At 48.8% G+C, this 19,925-nt stretch overlaps 1 protein-coding gene across 1 annotated transcript in view; it reads left to right on the forward strand.

The window, feature by feature from the left end:
• Positions 1 to 19,925, forward strand: part of LOC148517814 (guanylate-binding protein 7-like) — a 155,100-nt gene that overhangs the window by 89,096 nt on the left and 46,079 nt on the right. Inside the window, exons 8-9 of the mRNA XM_088478183.1 lie at positions 394 to 606; positions 7,323 to 7,425. Coding sequence (XP_088334309.1) covers positions 394 to 606; positions 7,323 to 7,425 — 316 coding nt within the window. The remainder of the gene's footprint in view (positions 1 to 393; positions 607 to 7,322; positions 7,426 to 19,925) is intronic.

Genomic DNA, 19,925 nt, shown 5'->3' on the forward strand with positions numbered 1-19,925 from the left:
TTGTTACCTCAATTATTATAAGATCGCTTACAGGTCCTTTCTACAAAATGTATTCTTTACAAATTTATTGAGACCTTATTGCATTCCCATTACCCATGTGATATGATATATAATGTTTCCTTCAGTTAGATAGTGTATCATATCTCAGTATAACCACATGTGGTATGCGCACGCACATTGCGATACTTACGCATGCGCACAATGCGAACCATCAGTAGCTACGAGCGAACGCATCCTAGCGAGAGGGCCTGAATCAGCTCCTATATTCACAATGAATTGCTTAAAGTCACAGAATTCTTCACAGAAACTTTTGAGATCACCACATGGAATATTACAGTATTACACTACCTTACCCCAAGAGTACATCACTACATGACTATTTATTTCCTACAGAAAAACATAGAGGAGAAAAAAAGTGAATTTTCCAAGATGAACGATATGAAGTCTCGCCAGTATTGTCAGGAGCTGATTATCAAACACTATGAGGACATTGAGAAAGCTGTGAAAGAAGGTTTGTACTCCACGTCAGGCGGGTACCGGAAGTTTAAGGAGGATATGAAGCTCCTAGAAGAGAGATACAATAGTGAGCCACATAAAGGCACACAGGTAGGTGACGGTGTTATTACATTGTGTAGCTGTGACAGAGAAACACTTTCTATACATTTTATCATTTTGACAATCTTTCCTTGGAATTCTCATGGCCGGTTTCCGATCTGCACAGAATGTCAACATTTTTGAAAAATGTGATTTATTTATTATTTTTTGCATATTAGACCAGGGAGAAGCTGAGTGGCTCCAGTCACACATAATATGTAGCAGTAATTTCACCCCATAGGGAAACTGTGAAGGAAAAATTAGCGTTTTTACAAAGTGTGTTCCGGATACCGTCCTGTCTCACTGAGCTGGGTGCTGTCCTTTCTCACTGAGCTGGGCGCTGTCATGTCTCACTGAGCAGGGTGCTGTCCTGTCTCAGTGAGCTGGGCGCTGTCCTGTCTCACCGAGCTGGGCGCTGTCCTGTCTCACTGAGCTGGGCGCTGTCCTGTCTCAGTGAGCTGGGTGCTGTCCTGTCTCACTGAGCTGGGCGCTGTCATGTCTCACTGAGCAGGGCGTTGTCCTGTCTCAGTGAGCTGGGTGCTGTCCTGTCTCACCGAGCTGGGCGCTGTCCTGTCTCACCGAGCTGGGCGCTGTCCTGTCTCACCGAGCTGGGCGCTGTCCTGTCTCACTGAGCTGGGCGCTGTCCTGTCTCAGTGAGCTGGGTGCTGTCCTGTCTCACTGAGCTGGGCGCTGTCATGTCTCACTGAGCAGGGCGCTGTCCTGTCTCAGTGAGCTGGGCGCTGTCCTGTCTCACCGAGCTGGGCGCTGTCCTGTCTCACTGAGCTGGGTGCTGTCCTGTCTCACTGAGCTGGGTGCTGTCATGTCTCACTGAGCTGGGGGCTGTCCTGTCTCAGTGAGCTGGGCGCTGTCCTGTCTCAGTGAGCTGGGCGCTGTCCTGTCTCACTGAGCTGGGCGCTGTCCTGTCTCACTGAGCTGGGCGCTGTCCTGTCTCACTGAGCTGGGCGCTGTCATGTCTCACTGAGCTGGGCGCTGTCCTGTTTCACTGAGCTGGGCGCTGTCCTGTCTCACTGAGCTGGGCGCTGTCCTGTCTCACTGAGCTGGGCCCTGTCCTGTCTGACTGAGCTGGGTGCTGTCCTGTCTCACTGAGCTGGGTGCTGTCCTGTCTCACTGAGCTGGGTGCTGTCCTGTCTCACTGAGCTGGGTGCTGTCCTGTCTCACTGAGCTGGGTGCTGTCCTGTCTCACTGAGCTGGTTGCTGTTTCCCCAAGTAGGGGCCACAGGATACAGTACTTGCCTTTGGTTTCAGCAGTGAATATTCTTTAGTAAATAAAATATGGGAATATAAAGGGTGATTAAATACAAACTAAATGATACATTGTGTAAGAAGCATCTGATCACATAGGTGACAATGATAAATTAATGCTTTATACTTGGCTGACTGAACATACGAACCCATGGAAATGGGAATATTTTGATCTGCTTCATAGTACCTGGTGCCAATTCCCAAAGTGATATAATTCCCATATTAAGCCCTAATACGCAAAAGACACCATTCACCATTGTCACAACAAAGTGGTGGTGAGTAGTATGGTAGGAATCGGTATGTAATACCGAAAGACAGGATCCAGATAGTCATAATTCTGACGCCTGGATCCCAACAGGGTTAACATGCCGACACCTGATGGTCTGTATGCTAAGCCTGCCCCTCTCCCTTCCCTAACCCTCCCCCCTTAGTGCCTAACCCTCCCCATCTCCCTACTGTAAACCTAACCCTCCCCCTCTCCCTACCCTAACCGTCCTCTCTTAGTGCATAACCCTCCCCCTCTCCCTACTGTAAGCCTAACCCTCCCCATCTCCCTACCCTAACCCTCCCCCCTTAGTGCCTAACCCTCCCCTTCTCCCTACCCTAACCCTAACCGTCCCCTCTTACTGCATAACCCTAACCCTCCTCTCTCACTACCCTAACCCTCCCCCATTAGTGCCTAACCCTCCTCCTCTCCCTACTCTAACCCTAACTGTCCCCTCTTAGCACCTAACCCTAACCCTCCTCCTCTCCCTACTGTAAGCCTAACCCTTTAGTGCCTAACCATCCCCCTCTCCCTACCCTAACCCTCCCCCCTTAGTGCCTAACCCTCTCCCTACCCTAACCCTCCCCCTTAGTGCCTAACCCTCCCCCTCTCCCTACTCTAACCCTAACCGTCCCCTCTTAGTGCCTAACCCTAACCCTCCTCCTCTCCCTACCCTAACCCTCCCCCTTTAGTGCCTAACCCTCCCCCTCTCCCTACTGTAAGCCTAACCCTCCCCCTCTCCCTAGCCTAACCCTCCCCCCTTAGTGCCTAACCCTCCCCCTCTCCCTACTCTAACCCTAACCATCCCCTCTTAGTGCCTAATCCTAATTATCCTCCTCTCCCTACCCTAACCCTTCCCCCTTAGTGCTTAACCCTCCCCATCTCCCTACTGTAAGCATAACCATCCCCACTCCCTACCCTAACCCTCCCCCCTTAGTGCCTAGCCCTCCCCCTCCTCTAATCCTAACCATCCCCTTTTAGTGCCTAACCCTAACCCTCCCCCTCTCCCTACTCTAACCCTAACCGTCCCCTCTTAGTGCCTAACCCTAACCCTCCTCCTCTCCCTACCCTAACCATCCCCCTTTAGTGCCTAACCCTCCCCCTCTCCCTACTGTAAGCCTAACCCTCCCCCTCTCCCTAGCCTAACCCTCCCCCCTTAGTGCCTAACCCTCCCCCTCTCCCTACTCTAACCCTAACCATCCCCTCTTAGTGCCTAATCCTAATTATCCTCCTCTCCCTACCCTAACCCTTCCCCCTTAGTGCTTAACCCTCCCCCTCTCCCTACTGTAAGCATAACCATCCCCACTCCCTACCCTAACCCTCCCCCCTTAGTGCCTAGCCCTCCCCCTCCTCTAATCCTAACCATCCCCTTTTAGTGCCTAACCCTAACCCTCCCCCTCTCCCTACTCTATCCCTGACCCTGCCCTCTTAGTGCCTAACCCTAACCCTCCCACTCTCCCTACTCTATCCCTAACCCTCCCCTCTTAGTGCCTAACCCTAACTCTCCCTACCCTAACCCTCCCTAGTGCCTAAACCTAACCCTCCCCCCTTAGTGCCTAACCCTTACCCCTAAACCTAACCCTCCCCACCACCCCACTAATTACCTTCAGCATCCCGGCGGTCGGGATACTGGCGCCGGTATTCTGACTGGCGTCTGTATTCTGACACCGGTATTGTAAGCGTCTGCATCAACTTGCGCCGGGATGCCAAATGCACACCATACGGTATACCACACTGTAAGTAACAGCAGCAGAGGAGCATTACAGCATAAATGCTAATAGCACGGGTTATTTATTGATCAAAGTCTGTGACTTGCGAAGAGGGAACTATTCATACATACTATTATACTATTATAATATACTATTATACAGAAACACCACAGCGTGCAGTAAGCAATCTGTTACTGGGCCTGGATCAGAGCCGCTGGCAATCCGCTCGCCGTGGTGATGTCCACGTAGTGCAATGATTTTTTTGCAACTGCACATGCGTGAAACTTTGTAAAGACTCGTACAGCGCCTGCGTTACACGTAGTGTACGTACAAAGGCGGCGCTGCCATCGAGATAGACGGTGTCAGAAATGTTGTGGAGAAGCGATGGGCGTTCCTGGGCAGTGACTGACAGGTGGCTAGTAGGGCATGCCTAAATGGTCCATTCAGTGGGCGTGTTGCAGGCGTGTCAGTGCATCACACAGCCATAGACATAGGAGGCCACGGTCAGTTGGAGCAGGGCCGTAACTAGGATGGTGCGACCAGTGCCACGGCACAGGGCACCGCAGGGCATGAGGTGCTGTTAGGGCCTGTCACTTTTCCTATTTATTATCATTCTCACTTGTAGCTTCCTCTTCTTTAATCCCCAGCATCTCCTGGCCTCCCCCATCTCTTCCCTGGCCCTTCCCCACGAGGCCATGGCCCTCTCTCAGGTGCACTATTTTATGTCCCTATTTATCCCCAGCGTCTCCTGGCCTCCCCTATCTCTTCCCTGGCCCTTCCCCATGAGGCCATGGCCCTCTCTCAGGTGCACTATATTATGTCCCTATTTATCCCCAGCGTCCCCTGGCCTCCCCCATCTCTTCCCTGGCCCTTCCCCATGAGGCCATGGCCCTCTCTCAGGTGCACTATATTATGTCCCTATTTATCCCCAGCATCTCCTGGCTTCCCCTATATCTTCCCTGGCCCTTCCCCATGAGGCCATGGCCCTCTCTCAGGTGCACTATATTATGTCCCTATTTATCCCCAGCATCTCCTGGCCTCCCCCATCTCTTCCCTGGCCCTTCCCCACGAGGCCATGGCCCTCTCTCAGGTGCACTATATTATGTCCCTATTTATCCCAAGCATCTCCTGGTCTCCTCTATCTCTTCCCTGGCCCTTTCCCATGAGGCCATGGCCCTCTCTCAGGTGCACTATATTATGTCCCTATTTATCCCCAGCATCTCCTGGCTTCCCCTATATCTTCCCTGGCCCTTCCCCATGAGGCCATGGCCCTCTCTCAGGTGCACTATATTATGTCCCTATTTATCACCAGCATCTCCTGGCCTCCTCTATCTCTTCCCTCGCCCTTCCCCATGAGGCCATGGCCCTCTCTCAAGTGCACTATATTATGTCCCTATTTATCCCCAGCATCTCCTGGCCTCCCCCATCTCTTCCCTGGTCCTTCCCCATTAGGCCATGGCCCTCTCTCAGGTGCACTATATTATGTCCCTATTTATCCCCAGCATCTCCTGGCCTCCCCTATCTCTTCCCTCGCCCTTCCCCATGAGGACATGCCCCTCTCTCAGGTGCAATATATTATGTCGCTATTTATCGCCAGCATCTCCTGGTCTCCCCCATCTCTTCCCTGGCCCTTCCCCATGAGGCCATGGCCCTCTATCAGGTGCACTATATTATGTCCCTATTTATCCCCAGCATCTCCTGACCTCCCCCATCTCTTCCCTGGCCCTTCCCCATGAGACCATGGCCCTCTCTCAGGTGCACTATATTATGTCCCTATTTATCCCCAGCATCTCCTGGCCTCCCCTATCTCTTCCCTGGCCCTTCCACATGAGGCCATGGGCCTCTCTCAGGTGCACTATGTTATGTCCCTATTTATCCCCAGCATCTCCTTGCCTCCCCTATCTCTTCCCTGGCCCTTCCCCATGAGGCCATGGCCCTCTCTCAGGTGCACTTTATTATGTCCCTATTTATCCCCAGCATCTCCTGGCCTCCTCTATCTCTTCCCTGGCCCTTCCCCATGAGGCCATGGCCCTCTCTCAGGTGCACTATACTATGTCCATATTTATCCCCAGCATCTCCTGGCCTCCCCCATCTCTTCTCTGGCCCTTCCCCATGAGGCCATTGCCCTCTCTCAGGTGCACTATATTATGTCCCTATTTATCACCAGCATCTCCTGGCCTCCCCCATCTCTTCCCTGGCCCCCATGAGGCCATGGCCCTCTCTCAGGTGCACTATATTATGTCCCTATTTATCACCAGCATTTCCTGGCCTCCCCTGTCTCTTCCCTGGCCCTTCCCCATGAGGCCATGGCCCTCTCTCAGGTGCACTATATTATGTCCCTATATATCCCCAGCATCTCCTGGCCTCCTCTATCTCTTCCCTCGCCCTTCCCCATGAGGCCATGGCCCTCTCTCAGGTGCACTTTATTATGTCCCTATTTATCCCCTGCATCTCCTGGCCTCCCCTATCTCCTCCCTGGCCCTTCCCCATGAGGCCATGGTCCTCTCTCAGGTGCACTATAATGTCCCTATTTATCTCCAGCATCTCTTGGCCTCTCCTATCTCTTCCCTGGCCCTTCCCCATGAGGTCATGGTCCTCTCTCAGGTGCACTATATTATGTCCCTATTTATCCCCAGCATCTCCTGGCCTCCCCTATCTCTTCCCTGGCCCTTCCCATGAGACCATGGCTCTTTTCGGGTGCACTATCTTATGTCCCTAATTAAAATTCGGGTGGGGGGGGCAAATGCTCTCTCTGGCACAGTGCACTAAAATGTCTAGTTATGGCTCTGAGTTGGAGACATGGCGCCTGCCATAGGGCTGGTGTAAGTTTCCATGGCGCAACCATTTTGGCGTTTAAGGTCGCACCAATCGGTATTGCAGCAGGCACTGACAGTGAGTGTCGCAGTCCTTGTACATATGGCCGCACGGATGTACACCAGGGAAGGAGTTTGTAGCAAAATGTGTAGAAAGGCACAGACGGGCGACCGCCAATAGATGCTAATGTGTGCGCTTGTGAGTGTGACCCAGAATCAGGCCCCTTGTGTGTGATCATTTCCGGAACCTGGAATATATTGTAGAAGTGATGTTAATGGTACACATACATGTTAAATGTCCTGTTACATTCACATACATGGAAGTTACATGCTTCTTTTTAATTCACAAATATAATAATAATAATAATAATAATAATAATAAAGCTAATAATAATAATAAAGCTAATAATAATAATAATGCTAATAATAATAATAATAATAATGCTAATAATAAAGCTAATAATAATAATAATAATAATGCTAATAATAATAATAATAATAATAATAATAATAATAATGCTAATAATAATAATAATAATAATAATAATAATACAATTCTCAAAAAAAAAATTTTTGTCCATGAAATATTTTCTGATTGACATAAACATGATCTTCTCCATAACGCTGTCCCCGGATTCCTGACTGTTCTTCCTGACATAAGATCCTCGTGTTTTATAGGCTGAGACAATTCTTCTGGAGTTTCAGAAGTCAAAAGAATTACTTGGAATCACTATTATGATGAATGACAAAGTTTTGAATGAGCTGCAGAAGAAAGAGGAAGGTACGTGATGGTGGGAGCTGTGCCTGGTGCCCCATGTGGAGAAGAATCACCGGGGGAGGCAGAGAGAGGGGGTTACTGTATATAGAGTAGGTCGGTAATATCACCCAGGATAATGGTGGGGATATCAGAGGATAAGAAAGGTGGGAGCCAAGCAAAGAAATGATGAGTTGTTTGTATGATACAGAGGGCCAATAGACCACAGCGAAACACGGAAAGGATGGGTTGAACAACATGATAACATGAGGGATGTGACATTTTTTTAAAGCTGTAAATGTGCATTGTGTGGAAAAGAGGAGTCCAAACCCAACTTCTTGTCTGCTTCCAGCCCTGGGGTTACGGTTGAGATGGAGAACACACTGTGATAGGGCTGCAGTTAAGGCAGTGTTTGATTGTGGGAGCCATTTTTCTGCTACAGACAGGGAGTGGATTCCATATGGCACATAGAAAGGATAAGAGTAATGGGAAACAGCAGGTATGATAGAGATTCAGATTTTATGGATTTGGAAGACGTGCATGTATTTGGATTGACATTTTTTGGAGATGGGGTTGGGGGGGGGGCACAGCCAGAGAGGTAGAAGAGGGGTATAAATGCTGATTGTAAGATCTAAAAGGATTAATGATTCGGGAGCCAGTTGAGTCAGTGTAGGAAGATAGGAAAGAAGTTCATGAGTATCAGTTATGCTGGGTACACACTGGCCAATATATCGCTCGTACAGCTGATGGGCAATATACCGTCCTAGCCATTGACCAGTGTTTACACCTGATATATCATTGAACAATGTTCTTCACAGATACAGTATATCGTGTCTGCTGTGCATCATGGCAGATGAATATAGCTTTCAGATATATCGTGCACATCTGCCTGTGACCCGACCCATAAACCGGCCGCAGGGGCCACCATGACATCACTACCGATTCCTGTGGCCAGGCATATCGGTCAGTGGGTCGGTAAGTGTGTACCCGACATTAGAGGGGAGTGGGGTAGCGAGGGGGGCTATATGGACAGAGGGGTAGATATATAACATTATAATTCCAAGGGTGATGTTTAACATTGTGGGATTAGAAAATAAGTGTCTGGGGACTAAGGCAAATAAACTGTGGAGCTCGGGACAGATGAAGGTTGGACGTTTCCTCAGATGTTGGCCAGTGATTATCTGTGATTTCCGTCACTGTATGGGATGATTTGGAGCAGAATACAAGTCATCAGTAATTACAGGCGCACTGCGCCCAGGAAACAAAATACATTAATTCGCCATCTTATACGCGTCTCTGCAACCGCATCACCCCGGTACATATGCCTGGTTTCATGGCCATTACCATTACAGTACTCAACAGCCATATTACATCTGACATGATATTTATCAACTTCCTTGTAATTTTGGGCCTGATTCATTACGGATGGCAACTGCGATTATTCATGCAATCGGCCGATTGTTGCGATCTGCGCATGCATTGCAGCACGCATACGCGAACTAGACACTGCGATCTGGACAGTGACTGCTCCGAGTGATTGAAAGAAAGTGCCGTACGCAGCCTGACGCCTCATAGCGTGCGATGCAATGAGCAATTCCTGAGTAAGGTCAGACCGTGTGCAAGTGTGCGTGTGGCTGCGATGGTACTCCATTGTACCGATGGTTTTGCAGTCTTGCTAAACATTACGGATGTGTGTAAGGTAAAGTGGACGTCCCTGTGTAGTGCTGTGACAGGATAGCGATCACCGTGGATTAGCATACTATCGCAGTTGAACTGCGTGCCTAATCACTATTGCAATCACAATTTCGATCCATAGTGAACCAGGCCCTTTGTGCGTAGATTCCAAATATACTGTAACGTAGCGTAATATACTGTAATATACCATAATATACTGTGATATACCATAATATACTGTAATATACCATAATATACTGTAATATACCGTCAAAAAATCTCATAAGGAATTTCTGATATTTAGAAAAATTTAACTAAAAAAATTAAAGTAATCAATCACAGTAAGACTCCCTTCTGCCTGCGCTTTGGGGTCCTCACCCTCCAAATCATCAGAATCCCCCTCCTCATCTTCTGATGTGCTGGTCATGGGGCAGAACTCTCCTCTTAGCATGGATGCCATGTAGCTTGCTGTCTCCTGTCTCAGGTCCCAGTCAGACAGACACTGCTGCCAACTCTGAAATGAGAAACAAGCAACGCTTGAGTGAAAAACAAGCCCAACCCAATCCGATAAAGCCCAACGTAATATGGTGGTAAGGGGGTGGGGGTAATTTAATGAAAACCACAAACGTTATTGTTTATTGTTCATTTTATTCAAATACATAGAAATATTTGCAATACACAACTTTTCCCTGCTCTACGAATAGACTCCACTGTATGAAGTAAAGTGCAGGGCACTCGGGGCCTGATTCGGCATAGGACGGAATGGCAAAGCCGCACACAAGCAGCTTTGTAATTCCGTCCTTCCTAAAATGCAAATGCAGCAGAAGGTGTCTGAAACCTCCTTGCTGCATCTGTGATCCCAGGCTGCGGACAAGCTTGCAGTCTGGGATCACCATTGCAACCATCGATCGTGATGGTTGCACCCTTGGTCAGGCTGCAGTAGCTGAAGCTGGCCGTGTTCTGTCATCCTGCAAGGCCAGGAAGTCTGCGTCCATGGATGCAGATCCTAGCCTTGCCCATACTTGCCGACATTCAGCTCCTTCCGGGAGGGAGGGAGCTGAATGCCTGCATTCTGCCGGGGGAGTGGCCGGGCTATGATGCCGTTTTGGGGGCGGGACCAGGGGCGGGACCGCACAATCGCGTCATCGTGGCCCCGCCCCCTCTTCACAATGCCGGGAAAAAGGCATTGTGAAGCAGGGGCAGAGCCGCGATGATATGATTCTGCGCGAATCGCGTCATCGGGCCCCCCCGCTGCAGGGTTTTTTAGTAGTAGTTTGGGGGGGTAGGCGGCAGCCTGGAGGCTTGCCTGCCTTTCCGGGGGGTCGGGAGCGGCCCCCGATATTCGGGAGGCTCCCGACCAAATCGGGAGGGCAGGCAAGCCTGGCCTTGCCACTCCCAGAAAACGGGGGCTGCATGGCCCCGTTTACGGGAATGCAGAAAATAGAGGCAATATGCCCCCGGTTTCCAGGAACGCAGGCCATCTCCGCCCCGCAAACTCCCCTGCCTGTCAATCAGGCAAATGCATACAGGTGCCTGTGCGATATAGCAGGACCCGTTCTGTACATGCACAGAATGGGTCCTGCGCAGATTCTCAAACAACTAGTGTGCACGGCTGAATCAGGCCCTCTGTGCGCGGTAAAGTACAGGACAAAAGAGTCATTTACACAAACACGTCAAAAACTGACATATGGGAAAATGTAACTTCTATTGATAGTTTAAACGAGTCATTCTAGGTACCCAAATCTATATAACTACATATACAGGGAGATATACATCCAGACAGACAGCTAAACATAAATGGATTGGTGAAGGAGCTATATAACATTTGCTCACCTTAGTAGTGGGACCTGGCTATCAAGCCCAAAAACAAGCTACCTAAAAAAAATAAGCCCAAAAACAAGCAACAAGCAACCATCCAAAAAAACAAGCAACTGGGAAAAAAAACAAGCCCAATTCCGCTTGTTATAAGCGGACTTGGCAACTATGCGGCCACAGGGCAGAGGGGGAAGGAAGTAGGAAGCTCCCTGGATTGTACCATGACCATCAGTAACTGTGGGTTGTCCTCACATTTTGCTGCTTTGTGACGGAGCCTCCATCTCTGTGGTTCCCTAGAAGCTGGGGGTACAATATCAAGCAGGATGACCTTAAGGGCTTGATAACAGTTATGTTAGTGTACAGTAATTGCATGAAATATAATGGGGTGAATAGTAGAAATTTATACAGTGCATCCGGAAAGTATTCACAGCGCTTCACTTTTTCCACATTTTGTTATGTTACAGCCTCATTCCAAAATGGAATAAATTCATTTTTGTCCTCAATATTTTACACACAATACCCCATAATGACAACCTGTAAAAAGTTTTTATGAGAGTTTTGCAAATTTAATAAAAAAAATAAAACGAAGAAATAACATGTACATAAGTATTCACAGCCTTTGCCATGAAGCTCAAAATTGAGCTCAGGTGCATCCTGTTTCCACTGATCATCTTTGAGATGTTCCTACAGCTTAATTGGAGACCACCTGTGGTAAATTCAGTTGATTGGACATGATTTTGAAAGGCACACACCTGTCTATATAAGGTCCCACACTTGACAGTGCATGTCAGAGCACAAACCAAGCATGAGGTCCAAGGAATTGTCTGTAGACCTATGAGACAGGATTTTCTCGAGGCACAAATCTGGGGAAGGGTACAGAAAAATATCTGCTGCTTTGAAGGTCCCAATGAGCACAGTGGCCGGCCGTCTAAACTGAGCGATTGGGGGAGAAGGGCCCTAGTCAGGGAGTTGACCAAGAACACGATGGTCACTCTGTCAGAGCTACAGCATTCCTCTGTGGAGAGAGGAGAACCTTCCAGAAGGACAACCGTCTCTGCAGCAATCCACCAATCAGGCTTGTATGGTAGAGAGGCCAGACGGAAGCCACTGCTTAGTAAAAAGCACATGGCAGCCTGCCTGGAGTTTGCCAAAATGCACCTGAAGTACTCTCAGACCATGAGAAACAAAATTCTCTGGTCTGAGGAGACAAAGATTGAACTCTTTGGCGTGAATGCCAGGTGTTATGTTTGGAGGAAACCAGGCATCACTCATAACCAGGCCAATGCCATCCCTACAATGAAGCATGGTGGTGGCAGCATCATGCTGTGGGGATGTTTTTCAGTGGCAGGAACTGGGAGACTAGTCAGGATAGAGGGAAAGATGAAAGCAGCAATGTACAGAGAAGTCCTGGATGAAAACCTGCTCCAGAGCATTCTTGACCTCAGACTGGGGCGACTGTTCATCTTTCAGCAGGACCCTAAGCACACAGCCAAGATATCAAAGGAGTGGCTTCAGGACAACTCTGTGAATGTCCTTGAGTAGGGATGTGCGCCAGACGATTTTTGCCGGATTTGGTTCTAATTCGTCGTCCGGCTTTGCATTAGCCAAACTGCGGTGACTGGCTTTGGATTTGGATTTTTTAAAAAAATTTACAAAAAAAGCTAAAATCACATAAATTGGGCTTTTTTTTCCTTCCTAGTGTTATTCACCTCTATAACATTAATTTCCAGTCATTTACAGTCAATTTAGATCACCTCACAGCTTATAATATTGTTTTCACCATTATTGGCCAAAGGTTGCAGTGAGCTGACTGGTTACTAAGCATCAGAGCAGCGGTGCAGCGGCACAGACACCACAAAGTCACGGTGCTTGTGTCTTTTATACACAGAGGTCTATGGCCCACACAGTCACGGTGCTTGTGTTTTTATACACAGAGGGCTATCGCCCACAAAGTGACGGTGCCTGTATTTTTACACAGAGTGCTATCGCCTACAAAGTCACGGTGCTTTTATTTTTATACACAGATGGCTAAGGTCCCCAGAGTCTCTGTGATTGTATACACAGTGGGGTACAGCACCAAAAAAGTTTTATTTTGTTTTTTTTAAACTTTAAACTTTTTTATTTAAATTTTTTTTACACACGGCCACTTGCAGTCAATGTACCCCCTTACACAATCACAGCCACTTGTGAGTCTCTGGACACAGCACTTGATCAGCAGAGTAAAGCGCAGCATCAGCATGCAGTGTGCCCCCTATACAGCCACTCAGTGTGCCGCCCGTGCCCCCTCAGCCAAACCGCCCACATGCAGAGTTGCATACAGTACGGAGCGTGCAGGGGAAGTGGAGCCAAGCCGTGGGTCTCGGCGCCTTATGTAGAGGTGAACTCTCGCGCGAGTTTAGCACTCTCACGAGATCCGACGTCAGCCTCGCAGTGATGATCCCAGTCTGCGGGAACACCCGAGCCTCGACTCGGGTGGACTCGGATCCACACTGTTCTGAGCGGTCTGGATTCCACAGAATCCGAACAGCTCATCTCTATCCTTGAGTGGCCCAGCCAGAGCCCAGACTTGAATCCAATTGAACATGTCTGGAGAGATCTGAAAATGTCTGTGCACCGACGCTTCCCATCCAACCTGATGGAGCTTGAGAGGTGCTGCAAAGAGGAATGGGCGAAACTGCCCAAAGATAGGTGTGCCAAGCTTGTGGCATCATATTCAAAAAGACTTGAGGCTGTAATTGCTGCTAAAGGTGCATCAGCAAAGTATTGAGCAAAGGTTGTGAATACTTATGTACATGTAATTTCTTAGTTTTTTTTTTTCATTATATTTGCAAAAATCTCTAAAAACTTTTTATATGTTGTCATTGTGGGGTATTGTGTGTAGAATTTTGAGGACAAAAATGAATTTAATCCATTGTGGAATAAAGCTGTAACATAACAAAATGTGGAACAAGTGAAGCGCTGTGAATACTTTCCGGATGCACTGTGTGTGTGTGTGTGTGTGTGTGTGTGTGTGTGTATATATATATATATATATATATATATATATCTGTGTGTGTAGTAAATGGTTAAACAATTGTAAGTACAGATGTGGCCTGCTACATCTTTGCTGCATACGGTGCAAATCACGCCATGCATGGTGCAAGGCATGTGCCAGCAAGCAGATATGCTCACTGCGTTTGCACCCACTCCAACATAGGAATGCATTGTCACACGCCACTCTGGAGACCCCAGAATCAGACCCTGCCGCTTACCTTTGCGGGCGCTGACCCGCGCTGTCTTCCGGCTCCCGCGCCGCACTCCTCTCTCATGGCGGTCTTCTCTGTTCTCCTCTGGAGGGTCCCGCTGCTGTGCTGCTTCCTCGCCAGCTCCTGCTGATCACTGGTCCCTGCTGGTTTCTTCCTAGAAGCGCTGTCCTCCGGTCCATGGGCGCGGCCATCTTGGATTGCCCATGTGACTCCACTACCACAAATGAGGAATCTTCTCCTTCTCTCTCAGCCTGTCAGCTCTCAGCGTCCACTATAAAAGGATCCCCAATGCTGACACAAGTTGCCAGTGCAACTACTTTCTTAGTTCTACTAAGTGAGCCTACCCACTGTGCTCCAAAGGTGTTTCCTGCTAGTATTCACCTCCCAGCTACCAACGTCTCCACACGGCTACCCAGCCGCTTCACGTAGCCACCCAGCTACCAACGTCTCCACACAGCTCTCCAGCCACTCCACGTAGCCACCCAGCTACCAACGCCTACCAACGGCTATCCAGCCACTCCACGTAGCCACTCAGCTACCAACGTCTCCACACGGCTATCCAGCCGCTGCACATAGCCACTCAGCTACCAACGCCTACCCACAGCTATCCAGCCGCTCCACGTAGCCACTCAGCTACCAACGTCTACCCACAGCTATCCAGCCGCTCCACGTAGCCACTCAGCTACCAACGCCTACCCACGGCTATCCAGCCACTCCATGTAGCCACTCAGCTACCAACGTCTACCCACGGCTATCCAGCCGCTCCACGTAGCCACTCAGCTACCAACATCTACCCATGGCTATCCAGCCGCTCCACGTAGCCACTCAGCTTCCAACATCTACCGACGCCTATCCAGCCGCTCCACGTAGTCACCCAGCTACCAACGTCTACCCACGACTATCCAGCCGCTCCACGTAGCTGCCCAGCTACCAACATCTATCCACGGCTATCCAGCTGCTCCACGTAGCTTCCAAGTTACCACGCTACTTCTACATTCCTCAAACTCCTATCAGTTCGCTGCACCCTCATGCGGAGAAACTTTATTAAGCCAAGTCTCCTCCAGCGAGCGTCTGCACCAAGTAATACAGGTCCAAGGCCCAGTCCGGGAACACAGCTTCCAAATCCCACGATTGTGACAGTTTGCACTGGCCAGATGGACTTGGCAAGTGGTCAAGGATCTGGGGTAGATCCCTCGCAGGATGTACTATCTCGTCTGGAAAGACAGGAGACCTCTCAGGCCCAGTTGATCCAGTTCATCCAAGATATGTCGTCACGCTTGGACAACATTCAGTCCTTATTGGCTCATCCCGCTCCCGCTGGCTCCCAAGCCACCTCTCCTCCTGTGGTGTCACCTGCTCCCCCACTTCTACCTCCTGCTCGTCTTCAGCTTTCCCCTCCTGGCAAGTTCGATGGCAACCCCAAATTATGCAGGGGTTTTTTAAACCAATGCGAAATCCAGTTTGAGCTACAATCCGCCAATTTTCCGACAGCAAGAACCAGGGTGGCATATATCATCTCTCTGCTCTCTGGCCAAGCACTCGACTGGGTCTCGCCCCTTTGGGAGAAGTCCGATCCTCTGCTCTCCAACTATTCCGAATTCATTTCCACGTTTTGCAAAATCTTTGACGAATCTGGAAGAACCACTTCCGCATCAGCTGATATTCTACGCTTCCGTCAGGGTAGCAGGACCGTCGGTCAATATGTAGTCCAGTTCCAAACTCTGGCCTCAGAACTCAATTGGAACGAGGATGCTCTCATCGCTGCCTTCTGGAGTGGTCTTTCAGAAAGACTCAAAGACGACTTAGCTTCCCGTGACCTCCCAACCAACTTGGATGATTTAATTTCCCTTTGCAACAAGGTGGATCTTCGTCACAGGGAGAGTGCCTTGGAAAGAGGCAGACTTGATCGCGGAAGGCCACGTCCAGCTTCCCGTTTACCCTCTCCTCCTATGGGCGAGGAATCCATGCAGGTCAACCGCTCTCGTCTATCGGCTGAGGAACGACAGAAAAGGCAGAGACAGAACCTCTGTATGTACTGCGGATCTGCTCAACATTTAGTTAGATCCTGTCCCATCCGTCCAATTCGTCCAGGAAACGCCTCCTCCTAACTTATGACAGAGAGGTTAAGTTAGGAGTTGCCATCGAATCACATAGGAAGTCTGATTCCACCATCCAGGCTCAGTTAAAGCTTCCTCGAGGTTCCAAAGCTGTATTAGCTCTTCTGGATTCTGGAGCAGCAGAGAACTTTGTCACTACGGACTTTGCCCAGAAACATCAAATCCCCATAGAAGCGTTATCTCGAGTCATTACTTTAACTGCCATCGATGGTAGTCGCATTACTAGTGGAACCATTACACATCGTACAGCACCACTTAGACTTACCATTGGGGTGCTTCATACCGAACAACTGTCCTTCCTAGTGATTCCCAAAGCCTCTCATTCTTTAGTCCTCGGGCTACCCTGGCTACAGAGACATTCACCACCAATTGATTGGACCACCATGCAAATAACCTCTTGGGGTTCCAATTATTTCAAAGGCTGCCTTCAGCGGGTAGTACCTGTCTGATCTTCCATCATACAGGATTCTATAGACCTGCCCAAAGATTATGATGGGTTTTCGGATGTCTTCTGCAAACTGAGCGCAGATCTATTACCTCCCCATCGTGATTGGGACTGTCCCATAGATCTGATTCCCGGGAAGAATCCTCCTAGAGGCCGAACCTATCCTCTATCTCTCCCTGAGACTCAAGCTATGTCAGAGTATATTAAGGAAAACTTAAGTAAAGGCTTCATTCGACCTTCCACGTCTCCAGCCGGGGCTGGATTTTTCTTCGTAAAAAAGAAAGATGGTGGGCTGCGCCCGTGTATTGACTACCAGGGTCTTAATGAAATAACTATTAAGAATCGCTACCCTCTTCCTCTCATAACAGAGTTATTCGATAGAGTCAAGGGAGCCACGGTTTTTACCAAACTCGATCTAAGAGGGGCCTATAATTTAATTCGTACCCGTCCAGGCGATGAATGGAAAACGGCCTTCAACACCAGGGATGGGCACTACGAATATCTCGTCATGCCCTTCGGCCTCTGTAATGCTCCAGCCGTCTTCCAGTTTTTCGTCAACTAAATCTTCTGGGATCTTTTGTACAAGTCCGTGGTCGTTTACTTGGATGACATTTTGATTTTTTCTCAAGACCTCCAAACTCATCGAGACCAGGTGAAAGAAGTCCTTCTGAGATTGCGGTCCAATCAACTTTTTTGCAAATTAGAGAACTGTCTGTTTGAAGTCTCAAGTGTACCATTCCTGGGGTACATCATCTCCGGAACAGGCCTTCAAATGGATTCTTCAAAATTATAAGCCATTCTTGATTGGTCTCTTCCTTCTTCCTTAAAATCCATACAAAGTTTCCTAGGATTTGCCAACTATTACCGCAAGTTTGTGAAAGGTTTTTCAACACTGGTAGCTCCTATTACAGCCCTTACCTGTAAGGGAGCAGATCCAACTAAGTGGCCCGTCGTAGCTACCTCAGCATTTCAACTCCTTAAGCAAGCCTCCATCTCCGCTCCCATCTTAAAGCAACCGGATTCCACCCGGCCATTTATTCTGGAGGTAGACGCATCCTCCGAAGGAGTCTGTACTGTACTCTCCCAGCGGTTAAAGATGAAAAACTTCATCCCTGTGGTTTCTTTTCCCGGAAGTTTTTGCCTGCAGAAAAGAACTAAACCATCGGAGATCAAGAGTTACTCGCCATGAAACTAGCCCTCGAAGAATGGCGATATCTTCTAGAAGGAGCTCACTACCCCATTACCATTTTTACAGACCACAAGAACCTGCTTTATCTTAAATCTGCAAATTGCTTGAACCCTCCTCAAGCCCGGTGGGCCATGTTTTTTTCCAGATTTAACTTCAAACTCTCCTATCGTCCCGGCTCACAAAATCTCAAAGCCGACGCACTCTCCCTTTCCATGACGAGCGACCCTGATCTACCCATGGACCAGGCCCAACCAATCCTGAATCCAGCTTTCTTCGCCTCTACCAAATTATCTTCTATACCCCCGGTTGGGAAGACTTTCGTCGCTCCAGAACTCCGCAAGAGGTTACTGCATTGGACCCATGCTTCCCGGTTCTCTGGTCACTTGGGTATGGATAAAACCCTTGAGTTCATACAGCGGTCCTATTGGTGGCCTTCGATGAAAAAGGATGCCAGGTCTTATGTCTCGTCATGCATCAAATGTGCCCAACACAAAATACCTCGGCGGGTTCCACACGGTCAACTCCAGCCTCTTGCAATTCCATTTAAGCCATGGACTCACCTCTCTATGGATTTCATCTCTGATCTTCCTCCATCTCGGGGCCACAACACAATTTGGGTTATCGTGGATCGCTTTTCTAAAATGGCTCATTTTGTACCTCTTACTGGGCTTCTGTCTGCACCTCTACTCACCCAGAGTTTTATAAAAGAGATCTTCAAGCTCCACGGCCTTCCTCAAAAGATCATCTCCGACAGGGGAGTACAGTTTGTAGCAAAGTTTTGGAGGTCACTCTGCTCAGCCCTTCAAATAAAACTCAAATTTTCTACCGCTTATCACCCCCAGACCAATGGTCAGACCGAAAGGGTCAATCAAGACCTGGAACAGTTCCTACACACTTTTGTCTCCTCCTCCCAAGATGACTGGATTGAACTTCTTCCTTGGGCCGAATTTGCTCACAACAATCATCACACGTCCACCAACTCAACTCCTTTTTTTACAGTTTTTGGTCATCATCCTCGAGTGCCAGATTTCCCTCTACTTCCAACATTAGATGTGCCCGCTGCCAAGATGTCTCTTCAACGGTTCTCCAACATCTGGGAAAAGGTTAGTTCCTCTCTGACTAAAGCCTCAGCCCGGTACAAGAGATTTGCTGACCGCCAAAGACGAGCGGTTCCCAATTTCCAACCTGGGGACATGGTCTGGCTCTCTACCCGAAACCTAAGACTCCGAGTTCCCTCAATGAAATTTGCCCCGCGGTACATTGGTCCATTCCCAATTGTCAAAGTTTTGAACCCTGTGGCCTACAAGCTAAAACTTCCTCCATTTCTTGGCATTCCAAGTTCTTTCCATGGGCCTGATTCAGAGCCGCTCGTAAGCGGCCGCTCGTTCATTCCGAGCAATGTTTGCACAACTGCGCATGCGTATGGATCGTAATACGCATGCGCGAACTAGTCAGTGTGGCCGAAAATCGTTTGTTCGCTAAATAGCGAATGCCTGCTATTTTGAGTGACAGGAGGAGGCGTATGTGGGTGGTAACAGGGGAAGGTGCTTGAAAACGGGGAGTGGAGATCCGAACGCAGGCGTGCTTAAAGGTCAAAATGGGCGTTTTATGGGTGTGCATAATTAATACAGCAGTGTCATTGACCACGTCACTGGGTTATTTTATAGTCAGAACTGCTCGCAAGATTGCGGTAGGAAAAACCAACCACAAGAATAGCGAGCAGTTCATACGCTGGTCGATGTACTCGATTAATCTAATAAATAGCGGACATGACGTAGGATGCGACCGGCCAGGGGGCGTAGTTTTCCAAAAAATGACCGCATGTTTTGTACGCTCGTTCAGACCTAGAGGCGTGAACAGACCGCAAAGAGCGAACGGTTCATTTGAATAGCCACCCCTTTTTTCTGAACGAGCGAGCGCAAATAGCGTCCGGCTCTGAATCAGGCCCCATATTTCTCTTCTTAAACCACTGGTCTTAAACCGATTTCAGAAGGTCCTTCCCAAAGCTTCTTGTGTTCAAACACAACAAGGAGAGGAGTTCG

Source organism: Taudactylus pleione, unplaced genomic scaffold (assembly GCF_031769625.1).
Source record: "Taudactylus pleione unplaced genomic scaffold, aTauple2 ptg000209l, whole genome shotgun sequence".
Taxonomy (NCBI): Eukaryota; Metazoa; Chordata; class Amphibia; order Anura; family Myobatrachidae; genus Taudactylus; species Taudactylus pleione.